Source organism: Cyprinus carpio, chromosome A18 (genome assembly GCF_018340385.1).
Source record: "Cyprinus carpio isolate SPL01 chromosome A18, ASM1834038v1, whole genome shotgun sequence".
Lineage (NCBI taxonomy): Eukaryota > Metazoa > Chordata > Actinopteri > Cypriniformes > Cyprinidae > Cyprinus > Cyprinus carpio.
In genome coordinates this window covers 6,949,346-6,970,054 of record NC_056589.1, presented here as the reverse complement: position 1 = coordinate 6,970,054, position 20,709 = coordinate 6,949,346, and the positions used below count along the sequence as shown (strand labels likewise).

The 20,709-nt window shown below is 34.6% G+C and overlaps 1 protein-coding gene across 5 annotated transcripts in view; it reads left to right on the top strand.

The window, feature by feature from the left end:
* LOC109110339 (nectin-1-like) overlaps window positions 1-20,709 on the top strand; it is a 210,045-nt gene that overhangs the window by 63,269 nt on the left and 126,067 nt on the right. For all 5 annotated transcript variants that reach the window (XM_042774918.1, XM_042774917.1, XM_042774919.1 and 2 more), the window contains exon 5: window positions 8,101-8,252. In XM_042774918.1, the coding sequence (XP_042630852.1) occupies window positions 8,101-8,252 (152 nt within the window). The remainder of the gene's footprint in view (window positions 1-8,100; window positions 8,253-20,709) is intronic.

The window sequence follows — 20,709 nt, the reverse complement described above, 5'->3', positions numbered from 1 at the left end:
TTGAGTGAAATACATTAGGAGAACGAACAAAAAGCCAACTGGTTTGTTTGCTAATTTATTGTTAGATTTGAAATAGTTCTTGCTATTTTATTTTATTTTATATTTTATTTTATTTTATTTTACACTGAGTTTGAGTTTATTTGACACAAAAAGTAGCAATACACTGTTACAACTTTCTTGTCAAGGATAACACAATAAAATTGCATTAACTTATTTCCATTGTGATCCTTGCTTTTAAAAGAGAAAAGAAGAAAATTCTAGTCAAAAAAATCATAATAAAAAATAAATAAATACAATTTCACACTTAAACACATAACAAACAGATCAAACAATTTCTTATACATTTAAATCATCTTATCTAAAAACATCTAAAATCTAAAACAAGTTTCTCTGCACCCTTATTTTTAAACCCTCACAAACTGTTAATACCTTGCATATTTCATTGTTTTGCACCTGAATATTTAAATGACCTCAGGCCATATAGTGTCATATACCTACATATATTAATGTCCAATGCTCTGTCTGGTGCCCATGTCTTTTTTTTTTTTTTTTTTTACACATTTTGAAATAATGGTACAGTATATATATATGTGCGTGTGTTTAGTGGAGTTCACATGATGTTGCCTGATTTCCTTTACTATCCAATCCATCCAAAAAGCACAATTTAATTTAATTTATTTTATTTTTTAAATAAGCCTTTAGATCTTTTGTATTTCTTTTTTTTTTTCATACGCCTTTAGATCAAAAGGTTTTTAAGGTTTTCAAGATCATGAGGATCAGTGTATCATTTGACTGGTTGTGTATATTGGCATCATTAAACTAAATAAAAGATGACTTATGTTTGAAGAGTACTGTAATAATACATGACAGCATAGATGTGTTATGACTGATAAGATAATAATTTCCTTCCGTAAACTACTTTTTCATTCATTGGTGGTTAGCACTCAATCAAGATAAGTAAAGCCGTTTACAATGGCTCTATTCAGAACTCACTGTGCCATTGATAACCCTTCAAACAAGATCAAACATGAGAAAATAAGCTATGCTTTGTGTACTTCTGAATGTTTACCTTACCAGTATACCGGTTTTAAAGAACAGTGAAAGAGATATACAGTGAGATCGAGACTTGTTTGTCAGTATGGGTCTTGTGATGCTATTGTTGTACTGGTGCTACAGGTTTGGATGCAAAGTGTGTTGGCAAAAAATGACATCATTGCTTTGCCTACCAAATGAATATGTTGACAAGACAGTCTCAGGTCTGTTTTATAAACCTTTCTGTGGACAATGCTGGTGTTTGTGTGAGGTCAAGAGCGTAGAAACCCTCATTAATCATTTTAAGTTTTATTAATAATTATACACCCCTACACATATTATACAGTTATACATTTACAGTTGCACACATATTTTTAGCCCTAGAAGTTTAGTTGTGGATGTGTGATTTGGATAAATATTTTCCTCAATAATAATAATAATAACAATAATAATAATAATAGTGCTGTCAAACGATTAATAACATCCAAAATAAAAGCTTCTGTTTACATAATATATGCGTGTTTACTGTATATATATATATATATATATACACATGTAAATATATTTATTTTTTAAGCAAACATTTTTGACTTATAACTTTTTACAGCAGGGCCCGAGAACTTCCCATATACATTTAAACATGTAATTATTTTAAAATATATACATGTATGTTTGTGTATTTATATATACATAACAAATATACACAGTACACACGCATATATAAACAATAACTTTTATTTCGGATGTGATTAATCATTAGACAGCACTAAATAATAATAAAAATAATAATAATAATAATAATGATAATAATAATGAGGAAACGATAATACAGCAAACAATAACAATAATAATAATCATTTATTATTAGGATAACAATCACAATATGATTTTAATAATACTTTATGCATACTACAATTTATATACAGAAAAATAAAGTTCAAATTAACCCTTATTTCAGACAACTCAACTCAGAATCATCTTAATTAAACAAATACATGCATACATAAAAATAGTTAGTTAGTTAGTTAGTTAGTTAGTTAGTTAGTTAGTTAGTTAGTTAGTTGAAATTGAAATGGCTGTTGGCAGATTTTAGAACTTACACACTTAGGCCAAGTGTACACAGCAAGCTAATGCTGATTAATTGGCTTGACCTATCAACCTATCACTGATTACATCACCTAATTAATATTTATGAGACAAGCTGATAAGGTTTCTAATGCGTTGTTCCAGATTGTTCCTGCGCCCTTGTGTCAGGTCCACTCCAAGATGACCCATGTAACCTTCTGCTTGAACTCCCTTGTGCAGCATTATAATTCAGTGCCTTGCCGCATGCGCCACACTTATATGCCAATTAGCACGGCAAAATATCCCATCATTCATCACCCAGCAAATTCCCATGAACGCATGTGTATGTAAATGCGAACAATACCGACACCACCAACAATGCTGGACACAGTGTGTGAGCAAGTTGTGAGTTACAGTTAAAAATGGAGGAATTATGCAGCAAAAAACAGAGAGATAAATGTGGCAATTTGTTCAGTAATTAGGCAGCGAAAGCTGGGAAAGGAAAACATGTCACCGGACTTTAGCTGTGGTGGATTAATAGCTGGCGATGCCCAGGGTGCACTGCCTCGGTGGACTGGGGTGGGGGGGGTGCTGAGCATTCTGGGCTATTCAGGGTATCAAAGGACACATATGATGGCACTAAGGTCTTCTTGAGGCATTTTTTTATTAGTAATTGGTATACTGAGACTGGAAGTAGAATGAAAGAGAAGAAAAGGACGGGATGAAATGAGGAAAATGGGGATTGAGAAAGAAAGTGAGAAATTGAAGGATGTTCTGGTTTGGTGCTTGTCGGTGCTAAAGTTGTCAGCAAGGTGTAAGGTGCTGGTGTTATTGGTTGCTATGCCATTGCTAAAGGTTTCCAAATTATGGTTGCTAGGTGGTTATTTACTGGCCTGAATCAAAATAGACCACCCCCATGTCATTATGTGTGTGTCTCATTGATGTGAATCATATTGTGTCAGAGTTGTTATAGAGATAATAGATCTAAGATATAAGAGATCCCTCAAAAATAAAAATAAAAATCTGTCATCATTTACTCATCCTCAAGTTGTGGGTAAATGAGTTTCTTTTTTCTGTTGAAACCAAACCATTGACAGTATGGAGAAAATAAAAATAAAAAAATGTGGAAGTCAGTGACTGCTGTCAGCAGTTTGGTTACCGACATCCTTTTTTTTGTGTGTGTGTGTGTGTTCTACATTTTCTACTATTTTCAGTTTTGGGCGAACTATCTAAAACCATCAAAAGAAAAATACACTTGACACTTGAAATACATTTTTACTGAAATAAAATGGCATATTAGGAATTTACTTAAAAATGAATCATATTTAATATTTATCTAATTCCAAAAGTAGGATAAACAATGGGAAAAAAAGGTACGATAGAGGAGAATGGTGTGATTACAGAGCGGGCTGGAGGAGAAGACAGTGATAGGGAGAGACACGGGCGCCGGCGTGACAGATAAGAGGGGACGGCCACAGCAGCAGTGGAGAGCGGACACCAAATGTGTTCTGAAGGGTCCCCTGGGCGCTACACTGGAGGTCATCACCGCGCTGTTGCAGAACATTTCAATCCTGAACAACTGTGGATGCACACACACACACGCACTAGCTTCAGTTCAATCACAAATGCGTGGAAGTCTTTTACATGGTATAACGCTGAATCTTTTACGTTATGCATAAATATTACACAAATGCCCTTCTGAAAATGCACAGGGAAGGACACAGAGTTTGTGTGACTTGTGTAATTTCTGAACCATTAGCTTCACCAAATGGCATAAAAAAAAAAAAGTTTTTTAGTTTTTTAGACGCCCCAAACTCACACTATTGGTTGAGCCACTGTTGCTATGTCAGGCTGGTCGATTCTTAAACATAACAATGTTTTGAAAGTGTCACAGTGTTTCTGTTTTATTAGTCCAAGTACAAAATATTTTCTCTGTATGCAAGGTTACAAGAAAGTATTTTAACAAAACAAAAACTGTCTGCACACTGATAAGACTGCTCCCAAGGAATTTATTGGCACAACGTTTCAACCATCTTATTATTATTATTTTTTTTTGTCCTTCACCTGAGCCTTCGGGTTTTTGCGATGTGCACGTTTTTTTTTTTTTTTATGACTTACAAGAAAGTATTTTAACATAAAAAAGGACACACTTCAGCATTAAAGTTTGCATAAAATCAGCTGAAACCTATAACTTTGATAGTGCACATTACTGTCTTGTGGTGAAAGATTAATCTGTGCAAGTTAATAATTATTTATTTTTATTTTTGTATATATATTTTTTTTTTTATTAGGGATGCAACGATGTATCGGCCACTGATATTTATGAGCTGATTTTTCCTTAAATTACAACCATCAGCATATCGGCTATACAAGGAAAAAGGCCAATATAACAAACTGATGGTTTATTAATGAACTGTGTGAAGGCACTGAGCTGTATAATGTCTGTTACATAATCCTAGCGCTGCTGTCTGCACTTTAATGCTAATCAAATAACAAAAGACAAAAGATTGCACACTATTCTTCACTAAATAACTTTTGTAACTTTCATAAGTGTAGCTGACCTCATCTGAATGGTGACTCAAACTTTACTGATCTTTTAATAAGTTTAGTGTGTCCTTTTTCACTCCAAAAAAATCACCATAAGAGCTAATGTTAAACAAAACAGCACAAGAAGTGCACATTAAACTCTCTCTCTAAATTGCATTCTCATCAACATACAGCAAATTTCACAAAACACTTATTACAACTAACAGTAAACAAATATATATAGATTTCATGCCTTTTTGGGGGGTGCTTAATAAACTGACAAACTTTAAATCCAAAGAACTGTGTGCTTTCATTACCCATATAGCTCCGTAGACTAGAAAACCTGTCAAAATAAGAGTCCCGCCTTACCAAATAAACACTAAAACATACAAAAACATAAAAAAACATAAAAAAACAAACAAAAACAAAATAACAAAATAAATCAAAACAAAAAAAATACAATAAAAAAAGGTTTAATGTGTATTTAATTTATACAGTAAAGTGTTATTTTACATTTGTTTGCTTTATTTCTGTACCTGAAAACTGTTTAAACTACCTAAACAACACAGTTTTTTAATATGTATCTTTGTTCTGTTTTATTTATGTAGGCCTGCTGAATGTTAAATGGATCCAATCCATGTTCATTAGAAATTATTTGATTATGCAGCAATAAAACTGCTAGTATAATTGAATGCAGGTGATTCTGAACTTAGCTGATTTACAAAATTCCAAATAAGAGAGGAAGTGACAAGAAGTGACAAAATATCGGAATCGGCCATAAGTGAGTTAAAATCGGAAGTGATTGATCTTTAATCAAAAGCCATAAAATCCAAGAATGTGCACAATTTTGTCTCTGTAATCTTTAATCAAATGGCATTTCATCTCTGATTGGGCAGAATATCCTTAACACTTCCCCTCCAACCATCAGTCTGCTGTGAGCTAGAAATGGCAAGGAGGTGCACTGAAACCAAACCCAGTTCTGTTTTGTCTCATTCAATATTCCATTTCATTCGGAAATACTGTTAAAATACTGTAAAGTCGACTCAACTTCGCAACAAGTCGAATTAAATATTCTCAATGAAATATTCCATTCCATTCTGAAATATGTTACAATACTTTAAGATCATTGAATCTTTGCAACAAGTCAGTCTCAATTTCCAGTTCACACAGACTTTAAGAGATTTTGTTTCAGCCTTAAAGCAGCCACAGTCTGTTCAGTAACCGTTTGATGCAAATTGCACAAAATTGGAAAGCTCTGTTTTGATCTGGTCTAATCTGATTGGCTGACTTTTTGCAACTATCGTACAACTATTTAAGATGACTTTTTCTTTAATGAAACTGGGATCTGCGACTGATCGCTTTACGTGTCATCCAGACATTCTTGGCTAAAATAAGCAACTATTTGGGCCAGACTGTATGCCGAAACTCAAAGTCTGGCTAAACACGACTATACGAAATTTCACATTGAAATATGATGTGACTACTCACACTTATTCTCTCACACACACTTTCAGTTTCAGATTTGTGTTAATTTCCCAGCTATCAACACATGCCAGAGAGATTTTTACCAAATGTATCATAAAGTGAGCAGAACAGTCATAAACACTCAGACTCAGAGTTTATCTTCAGACAGCTCATTGTGACATATTTCCTTAGCTATCTCTCCTCTCGTCTTCTATCTGCTGGATCTTATCAGATTGCTTTGCAGCAGTCAGCATTTAGGAAAACACATTATACCTTCTGCGTTTTTGGGCTGAAATCTGTCTCACAGGCCCTGTCCTCAACCAGGTTATGAATATTACAGGAACAGTTTAGGAAGAAAACAGATGACTTCTGCTTAAAAAACAAAAATTGAAAAACAATACAAGCCAAGCCAGGAGTTGTTTTGCATGAAATTGTCTGAGGACAGACATAGTGGTGTGTGTTGGTGAGGGTTATACATTTCGTAATTGAACTTTTAGTAGTCATTGCTCTGCTTTGCATCATATTTAATGACACTATTTAAAAAGTTATAAAAGGCACCAATGTATAATAATTTCATGTGTTAATACTAATAATCACAATTAACATTTCATCCACAAAATATACTATAGTTCATTAGCATAACCTCATACTACGTGCTCTTTAAGAATTACATTTTAGAATGTTTAATTTTAGAATTATTATTTGGGGTGGTACATATCTTTAGACATACTTAAAACATTGATTTTATTTTATGATATATTTGCAGACATTTTAAAACATTGTCAGTATTTATAATAGAAATGCCTAAAGGTGGCTAATATTGATGCTATTTTAGTTCTATTTACTTCACATCACAACAATCAAGTGAAGAAATTCGGGGTATAAAATATTACAATATAACAAAATGGGTAATATCAAAATGAAGTCAATGTAGCAATAGGCTATTAGCGTCGCATTAATATATGAATTCTGTTAATGTTTATTGACAGTTGTGTGTAATGAGATGAGGCTCATCTAAATAGGATCAGAACTATGCTTATTATAATTCATCTTATAGCTCACAGTGTTTATGTGTGTTCTGTTCTGCTCTGACTGAGACCTGACCTGATTTCTACCATGCTTTCCACTCTCACCCTTTGTTGACCTGAATAAATGGTCCGTTTCATTGTTTGGATGCTTTATTGTACTAGCGAATAGACTGTTTCATGTCTCTTGCTTTGAGGACACTACCGTTAGAAGGTTTGAAAGGTTCTTATAAAGAACACCACCAATCAACCAGACCCTGAAAGACATGGCAGATTGGGTGTCATTGAGATGGAAGGAAGGAACTTGTTAAGTGGGAACAAGATGATCTGAAGTTGTCTGGTGCCTGGGGAGGCATCGTTATGCTGATCTCTGATAAGAAGCAAAGAGAACATCTGCCTCAAGAACATCTGCCAAAGATAGTGACCTCTGTCAAGCTTTAGAAGAAGAACGGGACAGGTCTAGACTTGCAGGGCAGCTGAACCATGAAGAGTCCAGAATTAGGACACTACAGTTAAAGTGTGAGAGTAGCTGCATAGTAAGTCTGACTCCACATTTTTCGTGATCGGTTTATCTTGTTCACTTGGGATCCAACTTCAGGTGCAGCAGCCCAGAACTGAAAGAGTGGCAGCAAAACAACATATTTTTTTCTCCACATGTGACATCTCTGCTTTTTGTCTTTGTTTGTTTTCACCATTTCAAATCACTCCCTCTTTCCTGGGGCAACATCCAGGTCTGTAAGGGCCCGTTCAGTCGTTTTGTAGTACCACCCTTCATGTCTGTTGGTTTGAGATGTGCTGTTCTTGAAGTATGCTTGGTATGTTTGGTTTGTTTTAACACAATAGATCGAATCAGTCCTCATAGTAACAGTTGATCTTCTGATATTATCCTACCATCCCAATCTTACCCAATGCGAGTTGGTGTTGTCTCCCACCCAGTTTCCATACGGGTCAAAACAAAAAAAAATAGTATCTGTCTGTTTTTTTTCAGGTTGAATGGATCACTTCCCAACAACATTGAAATCAAGAACAACACCCTATTCTTCAAAGGCCCGGTGACCTATGAGTTCGGCGGGACATACGTCTGCGACGCCACCAATAGCATTGGCACGCGCTCTGGACTTGTCGAGGTCAACGTGACGGGTAAGTTGCGGAAGTTTATCTGAGATACTGTGTGCATGTGTTGACACTGGGAAAGCTTTAACCTGGGCCCAAGTGATTGTAGCTCCAGAAATGTGAGTTTTATAGGAGTAGAAGAGTTAAAAAGAGCTGTAAAAAGAGAATCTTTTATTATTAATATTTATATTTTATAATTTTATAATATTGTGATATTTTATAATAGTTTATTTTTATATATATATTATAATTATAAATATATTTTCCATAAAGTATATTCATTTGTTTTATTATTACAACCAGGACTGTCAACAAAATGCATATATTACAGATAATTTCAAAAAAAGAAAAAAAAAAAAGAAAAAAAAGAATAGCAATAAAATAAAATTGGATTATATTTAATAAATTTTCTGAACTATGTAAGATTTATATAATTTAGATGTAATTTTCCTTTGGCAGTCTTTTATTTTATTTAATTTTATTTTATTTTTATTAATTTAATTATATTTTATTTAGTGTAGTTTTTTTTTTTTTTTTTTTTTTTATATATATATATATATAAATGTTACTTGGTTTGATATTTTAGTGTCAAAATACTTTTTGTGCTTTTTGCACATTTTTTTTTTTTTTTTTTTGCACTGCTGCATTTATGGAGGTTGTCCTCCTACCTATCGGTACGACCTGACAGTGAAGAAGAAAAAATTTCCTTTTCTTTAATTTCTCACAGTCACGTCACACATCAGGCTATGCTGCCAGCAGCCACAAAATTCACTCACACACAGACAGATGCTGAGATACAGAATAAAGCGCCCTGTCATTTTCTCCCCAAAATAACATCACAGTTGTGTTGCCTCTTTAGTATTGATCACAGGCACTTTGCAACAAACTCACATTTCTCCAAGCTACTTTCGCCTCCCACATCTTCTCCGTCTTCTCCGCCTTTATTTGGGTGAAAACAAGAACTACAAACGAAAACAGAGCCAAACTGGAGCCATTCCTCTGCCTTCACACTAATTGTCATATCAAAGACTTGTAGTTCACTCCTCAAGCTTTGCAATGCATTAAGAACAAAGGACAATAATGAAAGGAGGTGATGCTGCTCTAGATTGCTGAGCAGAACCCCAAATTTGGTCCAATATTTGAAGAGTTCGGAGGCTTCTGCAGTTTTGTTCTGATAAAAGCTTGTATGCCTCTCTCTTTGCTTCAACAGGGAGCTTCTAACTTGCAGAGCTTTGCATGCTGGAGTCGACAGCTCGGCTTTTCTCCGTCATTGCATTTATTTGTGTGCGTGGGTGTGTTAAACTTTAAAACCTCACACGTCCCACCGCGTCTCAGCTGGCGTTTCTGGTGATGTGACGCGGATGTCATCTCATTCCGTGGCAGGTTTTGATGATACGCTCTGCAGGGATGGGCAAACCATTAATGGAAGTCTGAAAGGCTGATATTGAATGAGAAGTGAATGAGGAGTGGTGAAAATATTCTGCAGGCAGAACATTTCTGCCGCTGATATGTATAGAGCTCCTCTGCTTTGGAAGAGATGCTGTTGATCGTTTTCAAAATGGCAATGCAGGGAATGGTGAGAGTTCAGCAGTAGGTCACGATGTGAGTTTACAGAACTTTGGTACTTTGCAGCACATTTTATTAACACATACAGCATATATGTGTATGCACATGTATGTATATAGTTTATCCATCGTATTTCACACAAGTCTCAACTTGAGATATATTTTTGTTTTTTGCAGGTAAAAGGCTTTTTAGTATAATCCTAAAAATGCCCACTTCAGGTCATGGTACACATGTCTTTTTGCTGTAAAATATTTGCTTATTTTTAAAAACTTTCATTTTGTCAGTAATATTTCAAGACAAGCACTTACTAGACTGAGGCAACGTACTTCATTGTGTACAATATACAGTATATTTTGTCCCCCAAAGATGAAAAAGACAGAGCTTTGATCATAAAACTAAGCATTAAAATATCATCTTACTAAGATTTATTATTGGGAGATATGGAGTGACAGCTGATATTAGTATACATTTTATGTAAGTAGTCTGCTATATATCTTATATCAGAATTGTATCTTATTTTTTGGCCATATCAGCAACTATATCAAATTGCATATTTTTTGCTCAGTTTGGGCCTCTGAATATTTTTTCCCCTCCTTAATTATAAGCTTCATATTGTCTTATATAATACTATATGAGCCATAAAAATTCTGATATATCAAATATGATACTCCAAAAATGCTTTTTTTTAACAATTACATTTTGGGGAGAAAAAAAAAAAATCAGACGATTATTTAACATTTCAGGCTTTACATGGTTACAAAAATAGAAATAGAAAGCAAATCTTGGTAGTATACAGGTAGCTAACATATTATTATTATTATTATTATTATTATTATTATTATTATTATTATTATTACTATTATTATTATTATTATTATTATTATATTACTCCATTAACATAAAATTATTATTATTAATTAATTAATCAATTAGTATTAATTAATTAATTAATTAATTAATTAATAATAATTATTTATAATAATTATTATTAATTTTTTTATGTTTGGAGTTTGAGTTCATATTGAGATCTCTGCTATTTTATAGAATGGGGAATCATGGAATGTTTTGAGATATCGTTGAGATCTCTTCTGACTATGCCTGTGAGATTATTCTCATAAAGTTACCCGTCTCCTCTCTCCTTCTCGCCCTCCAAAGGTCACCAGCTGAACATGCACTGAAAGCCTTATTTGTTTTTTCCGACCTCTGTTTGGCAATGCCTGCGGATGTTTCCGCATTGCATGTGCCCATTTCATGATAGATCCCTTCTCTAGGGCAACATATATCCTTTGATGGATCATTCCATTCAGGGTAGTTGAACCTCTGTCTCTCTCTCTCTCTATGTTTGTGGGAGAGCTCACAGATATTGAAGTATCAAAAAAAGTATAAAAACTTCTGAAGCAAGATTGTTGGTGTGATGTGCTTCATATGCATGTCATTTTTCATTTTTGTGCAAGACAAACATAGGTAATGTTTTTGTGGGCAGTGTAAACACTGTGGTGTTCAACATGTTGACTTCTGGCTCAACCAGTGGCGTGAGTTTGAGGCTACCTGGCTGACTGAACAATGAACAATGTGTTTGGGAAATAGACATTAGTTTTGCAATTTTATCTGGTGCCACCAGTGATGCATAAAGGACACACTGCGGCTTTAAATATTCTATACGCTGTGCTCATCTGCAGTGCTGAATCTTTCAATTTCATCATGCCTTTTTTATGAGTTCATTATAGTTTTATTTGTAGTCACAACTTCCATGGCAGCAGCTGTTCTCCCTTTACGACTCCATATTAATCTCATTCGCATTCCTGTGAGTATTTCATTAATAACCGTGGCTGAGATGTTCGGCCTACGCACAATGCATTGAGGACTGTAGTCAATGCAGAATCCTTTGTTTTAAAGTCAACATGAAATCAAAATTTACCCTATATTACTTTCCCTCATGCACATTCCTGATCTTATTCTGCTCGTTTCTTTAGTCCAAAAATGTTTGTAATCGTCTGACACTAAAATGTCTCTAATATGCCTCTGACTCTAACAAAATTAAACAAGTATTTTAAACCTGACTTTATCCAATGTTCAGATTTCCATTCTGGAAATATATGAAAAGTAGAGCATGTATAATTAGATAATGGCTCATTTGCATATTTAAACATAAAATTTCAGAAAACTTGGAAAGGAAAAAAAAGGTTGCATTACTTAATGTATTCAATCAGCTGGTAAAGTATGTATGTATGTATGTGTTTTCATTTATTTTTTCTATATTTACCCGGGGTGTTTTGCCTTCAACATAAAATCAAAATAGACTCTATTTGTTTTCTTAATACACATTCCAGATCTCATTGTGCTTGATTCATCAGTCCAAAAATATTTGTAACCGTTTATCTAAATGTATTAACTTGTTTTGCCTCTGAAAATAATTTTCTTTTTTGGCTAACGTTTCGAATCTCTCTTACTTTTCGATCCTCCAACCATCTGGTTCCATTCTGGTGTGCAACAACCATTTCAATCAACGCCCGATGGATAAAATCAAGTTCTGCTCCACTCATTTTTATTGTTGAATATCTTGACTCAGGTTGCAGAAGTAAAATGGGTTGCAAGCAGCACATGTTGTCTTTAGATGGCATAATCCAATCGCGGTCAGTCCAGGATACAATGCGAACCCTCCTTGACTGTTTGCAAATTTTCACTGTTGCAGCTCTAGGGTCTCTGTAGTTTTGGAGGGCAGTCTGCATTGCAAAACAAGATGGTAATAAGGCTTTTCCATCTGTCCTTATCATTGCTAGAGGGAAACCTCTCCACGGAAGAGCACATATGGGCTATTACAGCCTCATTCTCATAGTAAGAGTGGAAGTGATACCTCTGGCAAAAGCAGCCCACTCAAACACTGTAAAACAGTGTTCTGCGCTCATTCAGTTCCACACACATCGCCAATGAAAGAGTGCCAGAACTGAAGCCTCCACGTAACCGGCTCCCCCAGTATTGGAGCATCGGAGGAATGGCAAAGGCAGCTTATGCCGAGCAGCATGTCTCTGCTGCGGTTTCTTGTGAACTGCGTACGCGTTTGTCCATTGTTTGCCTGCATGCACCTGGGAGAAGGAGAGTTTTGTGTGTGAAGCACGTGGTGAGGCTGGCACGCCTTTGCGGGAGCTTGCAACAGCTGCGAGACTGTGTGGAAGAGATGATAACATTGTGAAGATGAAGCTGTGGAGATCTCAAACTCAACTCTTCAACAGCTGCGCTCTCTTTCTCATTCGTGCTTTATGTTTCGTTTGTGCGTGATCAACACATTTTTTCCCTCTTTCTACCAGTGTAATCCAGTCAGCAAAAATTGCTGTCCAAAATGTTCTGACGTCGTTTCATTGTTTTTGGCAACATTAATTAAAGTTGAGATGAAAGATTTGTCATAATGACAAATAAAATTATTTTAAATGGAAAAATATCTTAAATTAATTTAAACGATTCAGTAATGTTCAATAACTTAAAAATAATATTGAATATATCTTAAAAATAATATCTTAAATATATGTTTGCATTAATATCTACATTACTGGTCAAATTTTTCGAATAATTAATATGTTTAAATGTTTTAAGAAGTATGATCACCCAGGCTGTATTAATGATAAAAAATACAATAGAAACAGTCATATTGTGAACTTTTATTACAATTTATAATAACTGTTTTATATGTCAATATATTTTATTCCTGTGATGCAAAGCTGAATTTCCAGCAGCCATTAATCCAGTCTTTAGTGTCACATGATCCTTCAGAAACTATGCTAATAAGAAACCATAAGATAACCATAAGAATCCATTCTGATTTGGTGTTTAATTATTAATAATCTCTAACTTGATTGGTTCTTCTTCTTAGTATCATCTTATTAAGTTATTATTATTATTATTAGGATTCTTTGAACCATTTTTTTTTTTTTTTTTTCAGGATTCTTTGATGAATGAAATATTGCATCTTTTTTTTTTTTTTTTTTTTTACATTAAACATATATTTACTGTCAATTCCAAACAATTTATTGCATCCTTTTTTTTTTTTTTTTAATCTTTCTTACCCCAAATTTTAAATGGTGGTGTATCACGTTTCAACATTGATAATAATAAGAAATAATTCACCAAATTATATGACACTACAGACTGGAGTAATGGATGCTGAAATATAAATTGCAATAATTTAATATCATTAAAATAGAAAACTGTAGTAATATTTCATAACATGATTGTTTTTATTCTACTTTTGCTAGATGAATAAAACGTGTTTTTTAAATCAAGAAATGTTTATACACTATAGTTAAACATTTGCACCATTTTTGCACATAACTTTAACTAAAATGTTTGTTTTGTTGACTGTAAAAATATGCCATGTGAGTCAGAGTTAAATGAACTAAAAATATTGACTCAATTTAAGTTTTCTTTTCAACTAAAAGACAAAAACTATGAGTAAAACTGCATTAAAAATGAAGAGTGCCTTCTAATAGTCCCCCTCTCTCTCTTTATGTGGTTTTCCTCTCTCTCTCTCTCTCTCTCTCTCTCTCTCTCTCTCTCTCTCTCTCTCTCTCTTGCTCCCGCTCTCTCTCTCTCGCTCTCTCTCTCTCTTCTCTCCAGTGAAAGCATCTCTCTCTCTCTCTCTCTCTCTCTCTCTCTCTCTCTCTCCCTCTCTCTCTCTCTCTGTGCTGGATTGAATTGGCATTAGGCACTGGAAGGCTCAGTGAAAGCATGTGCTGATGCTTCCTAAACTTCAAACACAATCTCTCTTCTCCTGAACAGCTATGGACAGGCCTTGCTGAGGCCAGGCAGATTTTTTATTTATTTATTATTTTTTTTGCTCAGCTTCTGACTGGATTATACTTAACATTCAGCATGGCAGAAAGCAAAATGAGGTGTCCCCCAAATAAGAACACACGAAAACAAGCAACTATGGAGTAGCCGTCTTTCGTACTGGTGAACATTTACCCAAACCCTGTGGCCACTAATGGATTCCATATGACCTGTGCTCTGCATGCATGGAGCGACTGCATTAGCTGCCCAGACATGGAGTAATAAACATCTGGCTCCATTGAAATTCACCTCGTCAAACGCGGTTACGCTGCACACAAGTGAATGGAAATCTACAAACCGGGTATAGTAGATTCCACTAGCTATACTGGGTTGAATCTCAAGTACCCTGACCCACCCCAGAGCATCTTGATTCAAAATCTGCTTCAGTGGATGATACCCTTTTAAAAGCTCTAAGGAGCTGTAATTTGTCAAATAGTTTGATCGCTTGTCTCATGCGCTGTAGACTAACAGTAGTGCTTTGACAAAGCTCTTCAGAACTGAAACTTTCATCTATCTATCTCTCCCTCTCTTACTCTCTGGAGATTTGAAGATAAGTGGAGTGAGTGCTTCATAGCTGAAGTTGAATGCATGAGGAGTGTTAAACAATTTAACGCTAGGTTCGTGTTCAGGCCACCTAACTGTGCTAGCGATTTCCCTAATGTCACAATAAGGGTAAAAAAAAAAAATCTGTGATCTATCAGTAGGGTAGTTATTGTGCTTTTTTACACAATGTAGGTTTATTGTTGAATGTAGACACAAACTTTGAAGGGTATTACGCTGTTAAACATTTCCAGAATTACTTCTCAGGAAAAAAACGATTCTGTTCATTGAACATGTTGACCTTTTGTGAATGCCATTAAACAGCCTGTTAATGCATGTCTTGACCAAGTTTTTTCCTTGACACACTGAGTGTGTGGAACGTGAGACAATCACAGCCAATCAATAAGATATTTTATATTTAATTTACAGTTATATGCGGAAGGACTTTGATATTTTACAATAGACTCTAGAGATATTGAAGGTGAAGAAACAAAACCATATGCAAAAACTTGTTTTTTCATATCATGTCTGCTTTGGATATGGGGTTACAAATAAATAAATAAAATGAACCAAAATGAATATTGAAACAGCAGTGTAAAAGGGAACATAAAAGCATATGTAACTGATAAATTACACTGTTGATAACTTGCCCTGACTTTTATGTTTGCAAAAAATACACAAGAACTTACCTGAATATCAGCAAAATAATGATTAAAAAAGTACATAAATCAGTTATGAAAAACAAAACAAGTGATACAACTGCAGTGTAAATGGTAGGATACAAAAATATCAAACACTTGTTTTGACCAACATATTATAATAATAATAATAATAATAATAATAATAATAATGAATTTTGAAAAATAAAACAAGTAATGAAAAAAAACTAACTAGCTTTCTAATCTTGTTGTATTCTGTCTGTTTTCTTTTCATTTATTATACAATTAACAAAAGCAAAAAAAGAAAACCTCTAACACTAGCTTGCTCTATTCTTTTTCTATTCTATCTGTATCTTTCTTTTTATTTATTATATTATTTAAAAAGCCCTTGCTACGTGTACTGTGTTTAATCTAACTGAGACTTGTTATAGCACTTGTATATCATTGCTCTTTTGTTGATTTTGATTGCTTCCATTGTCCTCGTTTGTAAGTCGCTTTGGATAAAAGTGTCTGCTAAATGACTAAATGTAAATGTAAATGTAATGAAAAGCAGTGTAAAAGGTAACTAAAATATTAAACCATTGTTTTGGCCAACAGTTACTGTAATTAGCACTTTACATCGGTGACAACTAGCCCCTAAATCATTCTATTTTTGCTTAATGAATTACTAACCTAAATGACAGCAACATAATAATAAATAAAAAGTACATTATATATATATATATATATATATAAGTAATTAAACAGCAGTGTTAAAAGTAACACAAAAATATCTGATGTTTTCTTTGACCAACAGATATTGTAATTAAAACATTAGACTGGTGAGAACTTGGCCTGACCTTTAAGTTTATAAAATCTGTTATCTTTTCCTCTGGATTTTTTTTTTTCTTCCCATAAGATCAGGCTCATTTGCATTATCTATTTGTATGTTTCCTATGACATGCATTTCCTTCAGCTTTGTCTATTGAAATTGCTTGAAGTCTAAAATTTGAGGAAGCGGTCAGCCTTCAAGAGATTCCGTAATCAGAAGAACCGTAGGGACCTGTAATTAAAGAAATGAATGAGCAGATTTATGTGCTGACTGCTTTAGTCTTTTCAAACTGTGTGTTCAGTTTTTGTGTGGGAAGTGTTGGAGACCTCTAGTCTCATCTGTGTGTGAACAGTGAGTAAGAATGAGTGGTGTAAGATGGTCCCGTAATTATCTCATTATCGTGCCTGAGAAAGAGAAGAGGGCAAGTGTGTGGTTATTTCCATCTGCTTTCTCTTCATCCTTCTCCTCTGTCTCTTTTGCTTATCTCACCCTCAGAACTTCTCAATAAATAATACTATGACTCTTTTGACCCTTTCTATTCTCAGATGTGAGAAAACCATTCATTTTTAATGGTTATTTTTTTTTTTTTTTTTTTTTTTTTTTTTAGGAATCAAAAAGCATGTTTAATTAACTGAAATCATGAAACCCATAGAATTCAACTATGATTTATTAAAAGTTTAACAAAAATTGTATTTTAGGTTTTTTTTTTGTTTTTTTTCCAAATTCTGTTTTCTGCTTTTATTTTTCTGGGTTCCATTGTAATGGTTTAATTAAATTTTGAGTTATCAAAAAGCATGTCTAATCAATTGAGTTGATACAAATTTAGCAATGTAACAATGTATTACAATTTTTACAATAATGGAGCCTTATGAAGTGTGTATTCATTCTTTATTTATTTAGTTATTTAGTTATTCATTCCAAAAATTATGTTGTTTTATTTTTTGCAGGATTTATGGATTCATACAAATTTATTATAAAAAGTTTAATCAAATTACACTGAACTTTTATTTTGACGGGTTGTTTTAAAAACCTCCTGTCCTTTTATCTGACTATAGGTTTATCAGATTAAATGGTAAAATGCTGCTGAAGTCACTCTCCGAGCAGCTCTGAAGATGAAGTTCATGTGTTCATGTCTTCATATTTTGAGACGACAGACAGTAAAAATGCCTAGAGCATCACATGTGCTTGAATATGTGTGCGGTGGACAAAACTGTGCCACTCATTCACGCATAGATGCTGTATATGCAGACTTAATGCTGTTTCGTGCTATAATATTCACAAACACTAGTCCTTATGATGATTTGATTAAGTGCACAGTCATACTTTTGATTTATTCTTCCAGAATGAAATAAGTGCAAGCAAATCATGACAGTTTTCATGTCTGGGTGTGCATCCATTTAAAACAACTTACTGACACTCTGATCTCTCATACGGTTCAGGAAGGCCCATGATGTCACCTGTTTGTAGACGTGTTGCACAGCGTGGGTTAATGTGGCATTGGTGACTTAGCTCCCCTTCATTTAAAAAGCCAAGACCGCTTAGCTTAGTGCCGCTACACGCCGCTGACAACTGTTCATGCTCGCCTGAGCATGCAATCCCTCACACCACGACCAGAAAATGAAGCTCAAAATGAGAGGAAGAACCAGAAGAAAAAAAAAAGGCAGAGGGAAGTTAGAAAAATGCCCACAACAAGGTGAAAATAGGATGAATAAACCATTGCCACACCAACAAAAGTATAAATAAATAAAGGAACACTTGTTGCTGGCAGAAACGCTTGAGTGGACCCAATATTGGGATCCGTTTGAATAAAATGGAAACGTAAACGAGTCCTTGAGGCATGAGGGTGAATGTAGACACGGCGTGTTTACTGGCTTTTATATAAGTGGCTGAGTCAAGGTCTGGCGTCTCCCTCCTCTTCTTTCGCTCCTGTCACATATTCTGTCCTCCCAGGCTTGACAAGGGAGCAAAATGTGAAGGATGAAGAAGAAGAGAGCGGCAGACAGCAAAACGGCACAAAAAAAAAGTGAAACACGACACAAAAAAAGGCAAGAGATAGCTTGGGATATGAATTGATAAGACACCATTTGAGAGGCATTTCATTTGCATGAAAACGTCAGGGCTTTTAATATATTGATAGCCTCCGCTCACATCACACAGGCTTCATTTGAAATCCGTTCACGCTGCGATTCGGAGCAAAGGGCTGATTCGCCATACAAAACTCCAATTATACAAATCCCAGCGAGTGTAGAGCTGCTCATACATACGAGGAATTATGATTCCTGCTGTTCTTATGGCCCATGAGGAGGACAGCGGGAGGAATAGACATCGCACACGTCAGCTGTCTCAACTCGACCCTATTTATGTTCTTAATAAATGCATATTTCTGCCTCAGGGTGAAAAAAAAAAAATTAAATTGAATTGTATCTTTATCATAAATTGGTGCTTAATATCTTAAAATTGCAAATTTATATTTCACAAATGCAACTTTATTTATCATAGTTGTTTTTATCTCACCGTCGTTTATTTTTCATAATTTTGACTGCTTTTGTCATCATTTAAACTTCATTTCTTATAATTTCAACTTTTTGCCTAATTGCAATTTTATTTCACAAATAGTACTATTTCTCATAATTGTGACTTCATATTCCAGAATTCCACCTTTGTATTTTGTAATTGTTACTTTATCATTCACAATTTTGACTGACTCTCATAATTTTAACGACATTTTCCATAGTTTCGACTGTTTCTCCAAATAGCGATTTTATCTCACAGATGGGACTAGCTCTCATAATTACGACTTTATATCTCGTAATTTCAGCTTCATATATCATAAATGTTACTTTATTACTCATATTTGTGACTGACTTCCAAAATTGATAATTATTCAATGTTTAACACAAATATCATTTTATCTCAGAAGTGGGACTATTTCTCATAACTGTGATTTTGTATCTCATAATTTCAACTTTACTGCATCTTACAATTGCTACTGTATATCACATGAGTGTAACTTTCTTTTTTATAATTGTTACTTGCATAATATCTCAAAATGTGTGTTCTTTCGAATAGTTTGTTTTTCTTGTAAATATGTCTGCAACTCAATTAACTTCTGTAAATCATGTAATCATATCCAAAGTGAGTGATATATAAGACCAGGAATGTGTATTAAGCAAGCAAACAGGATCGGTTTTCATTTCAGATTTGCTCATTTCTTAATCTTACCTGAATTTACTCTCATTCCTTATGACTTCCAGTTATTTCTTGTTTCCTTGTCTCCATCCCTATATTTCATCCTCTCACTGCCTCTCCTTCTTTCGGAGTAGCATCCTGATGAGGCATTTTAACGTCTTGCTTGGTGTGACATCCCTCCAGCGATGTGAAATTTGTTTGTCTTGCTTGTCATTGTGGAATCGGTCTCAATCGGACTGATATGACACTGTGAGCTCCCACACGCTGCCTGCTGCATAATTCATCCCTCCGCAGGACGTACATGTGGATTTTGTGTATCATTAAACTCTCACCACAAGGACAATGTGGCTGTCAAGGCGATTGAAAAGCAAGCTCAAAGCTGCGTGTCGGGGGGTCTTTGCCTCCCAGCCGTGGGCAAGCACTGCCACGTCCCACGAGTCTCGGCAGGCGAGCACCTGGGCGAGTTTTGAGTGTGCTGGACTGATGGAGTGTGAAGTCAGGCCTGCTCTACTCTCTACAGGAAATGACTTCCACTTTTCAGCTCCCACTAAGCTTCTGCCTCATTATACAAATGAGATATTAGCATGTGGACATTGTCCTTTGCATATATATATGGAAATTCCATATATATAATTTGTTTTTTGTTTTTTTTTTTATTTGTTTTTTTTGAGTGCTGGGAGTGTGAGAAAGACTTTTTTGTAGGAGAGAGAAACAGCTACTGCCAGTCCGTTTGAAGTCTCTTGATGAATGCAGTTTTCTGTCCTTTGTTGACATATTTCCTATTGAAAAAGGAAGTTTGCGTGAGGCAAGTTTGTGTTTTTTTCATAGATAGCCAATAGGCTATGAACAATGATTTGCTAGTTGGCTACAGGTGAAGTTTGGGGCGGGGCATTCTGCA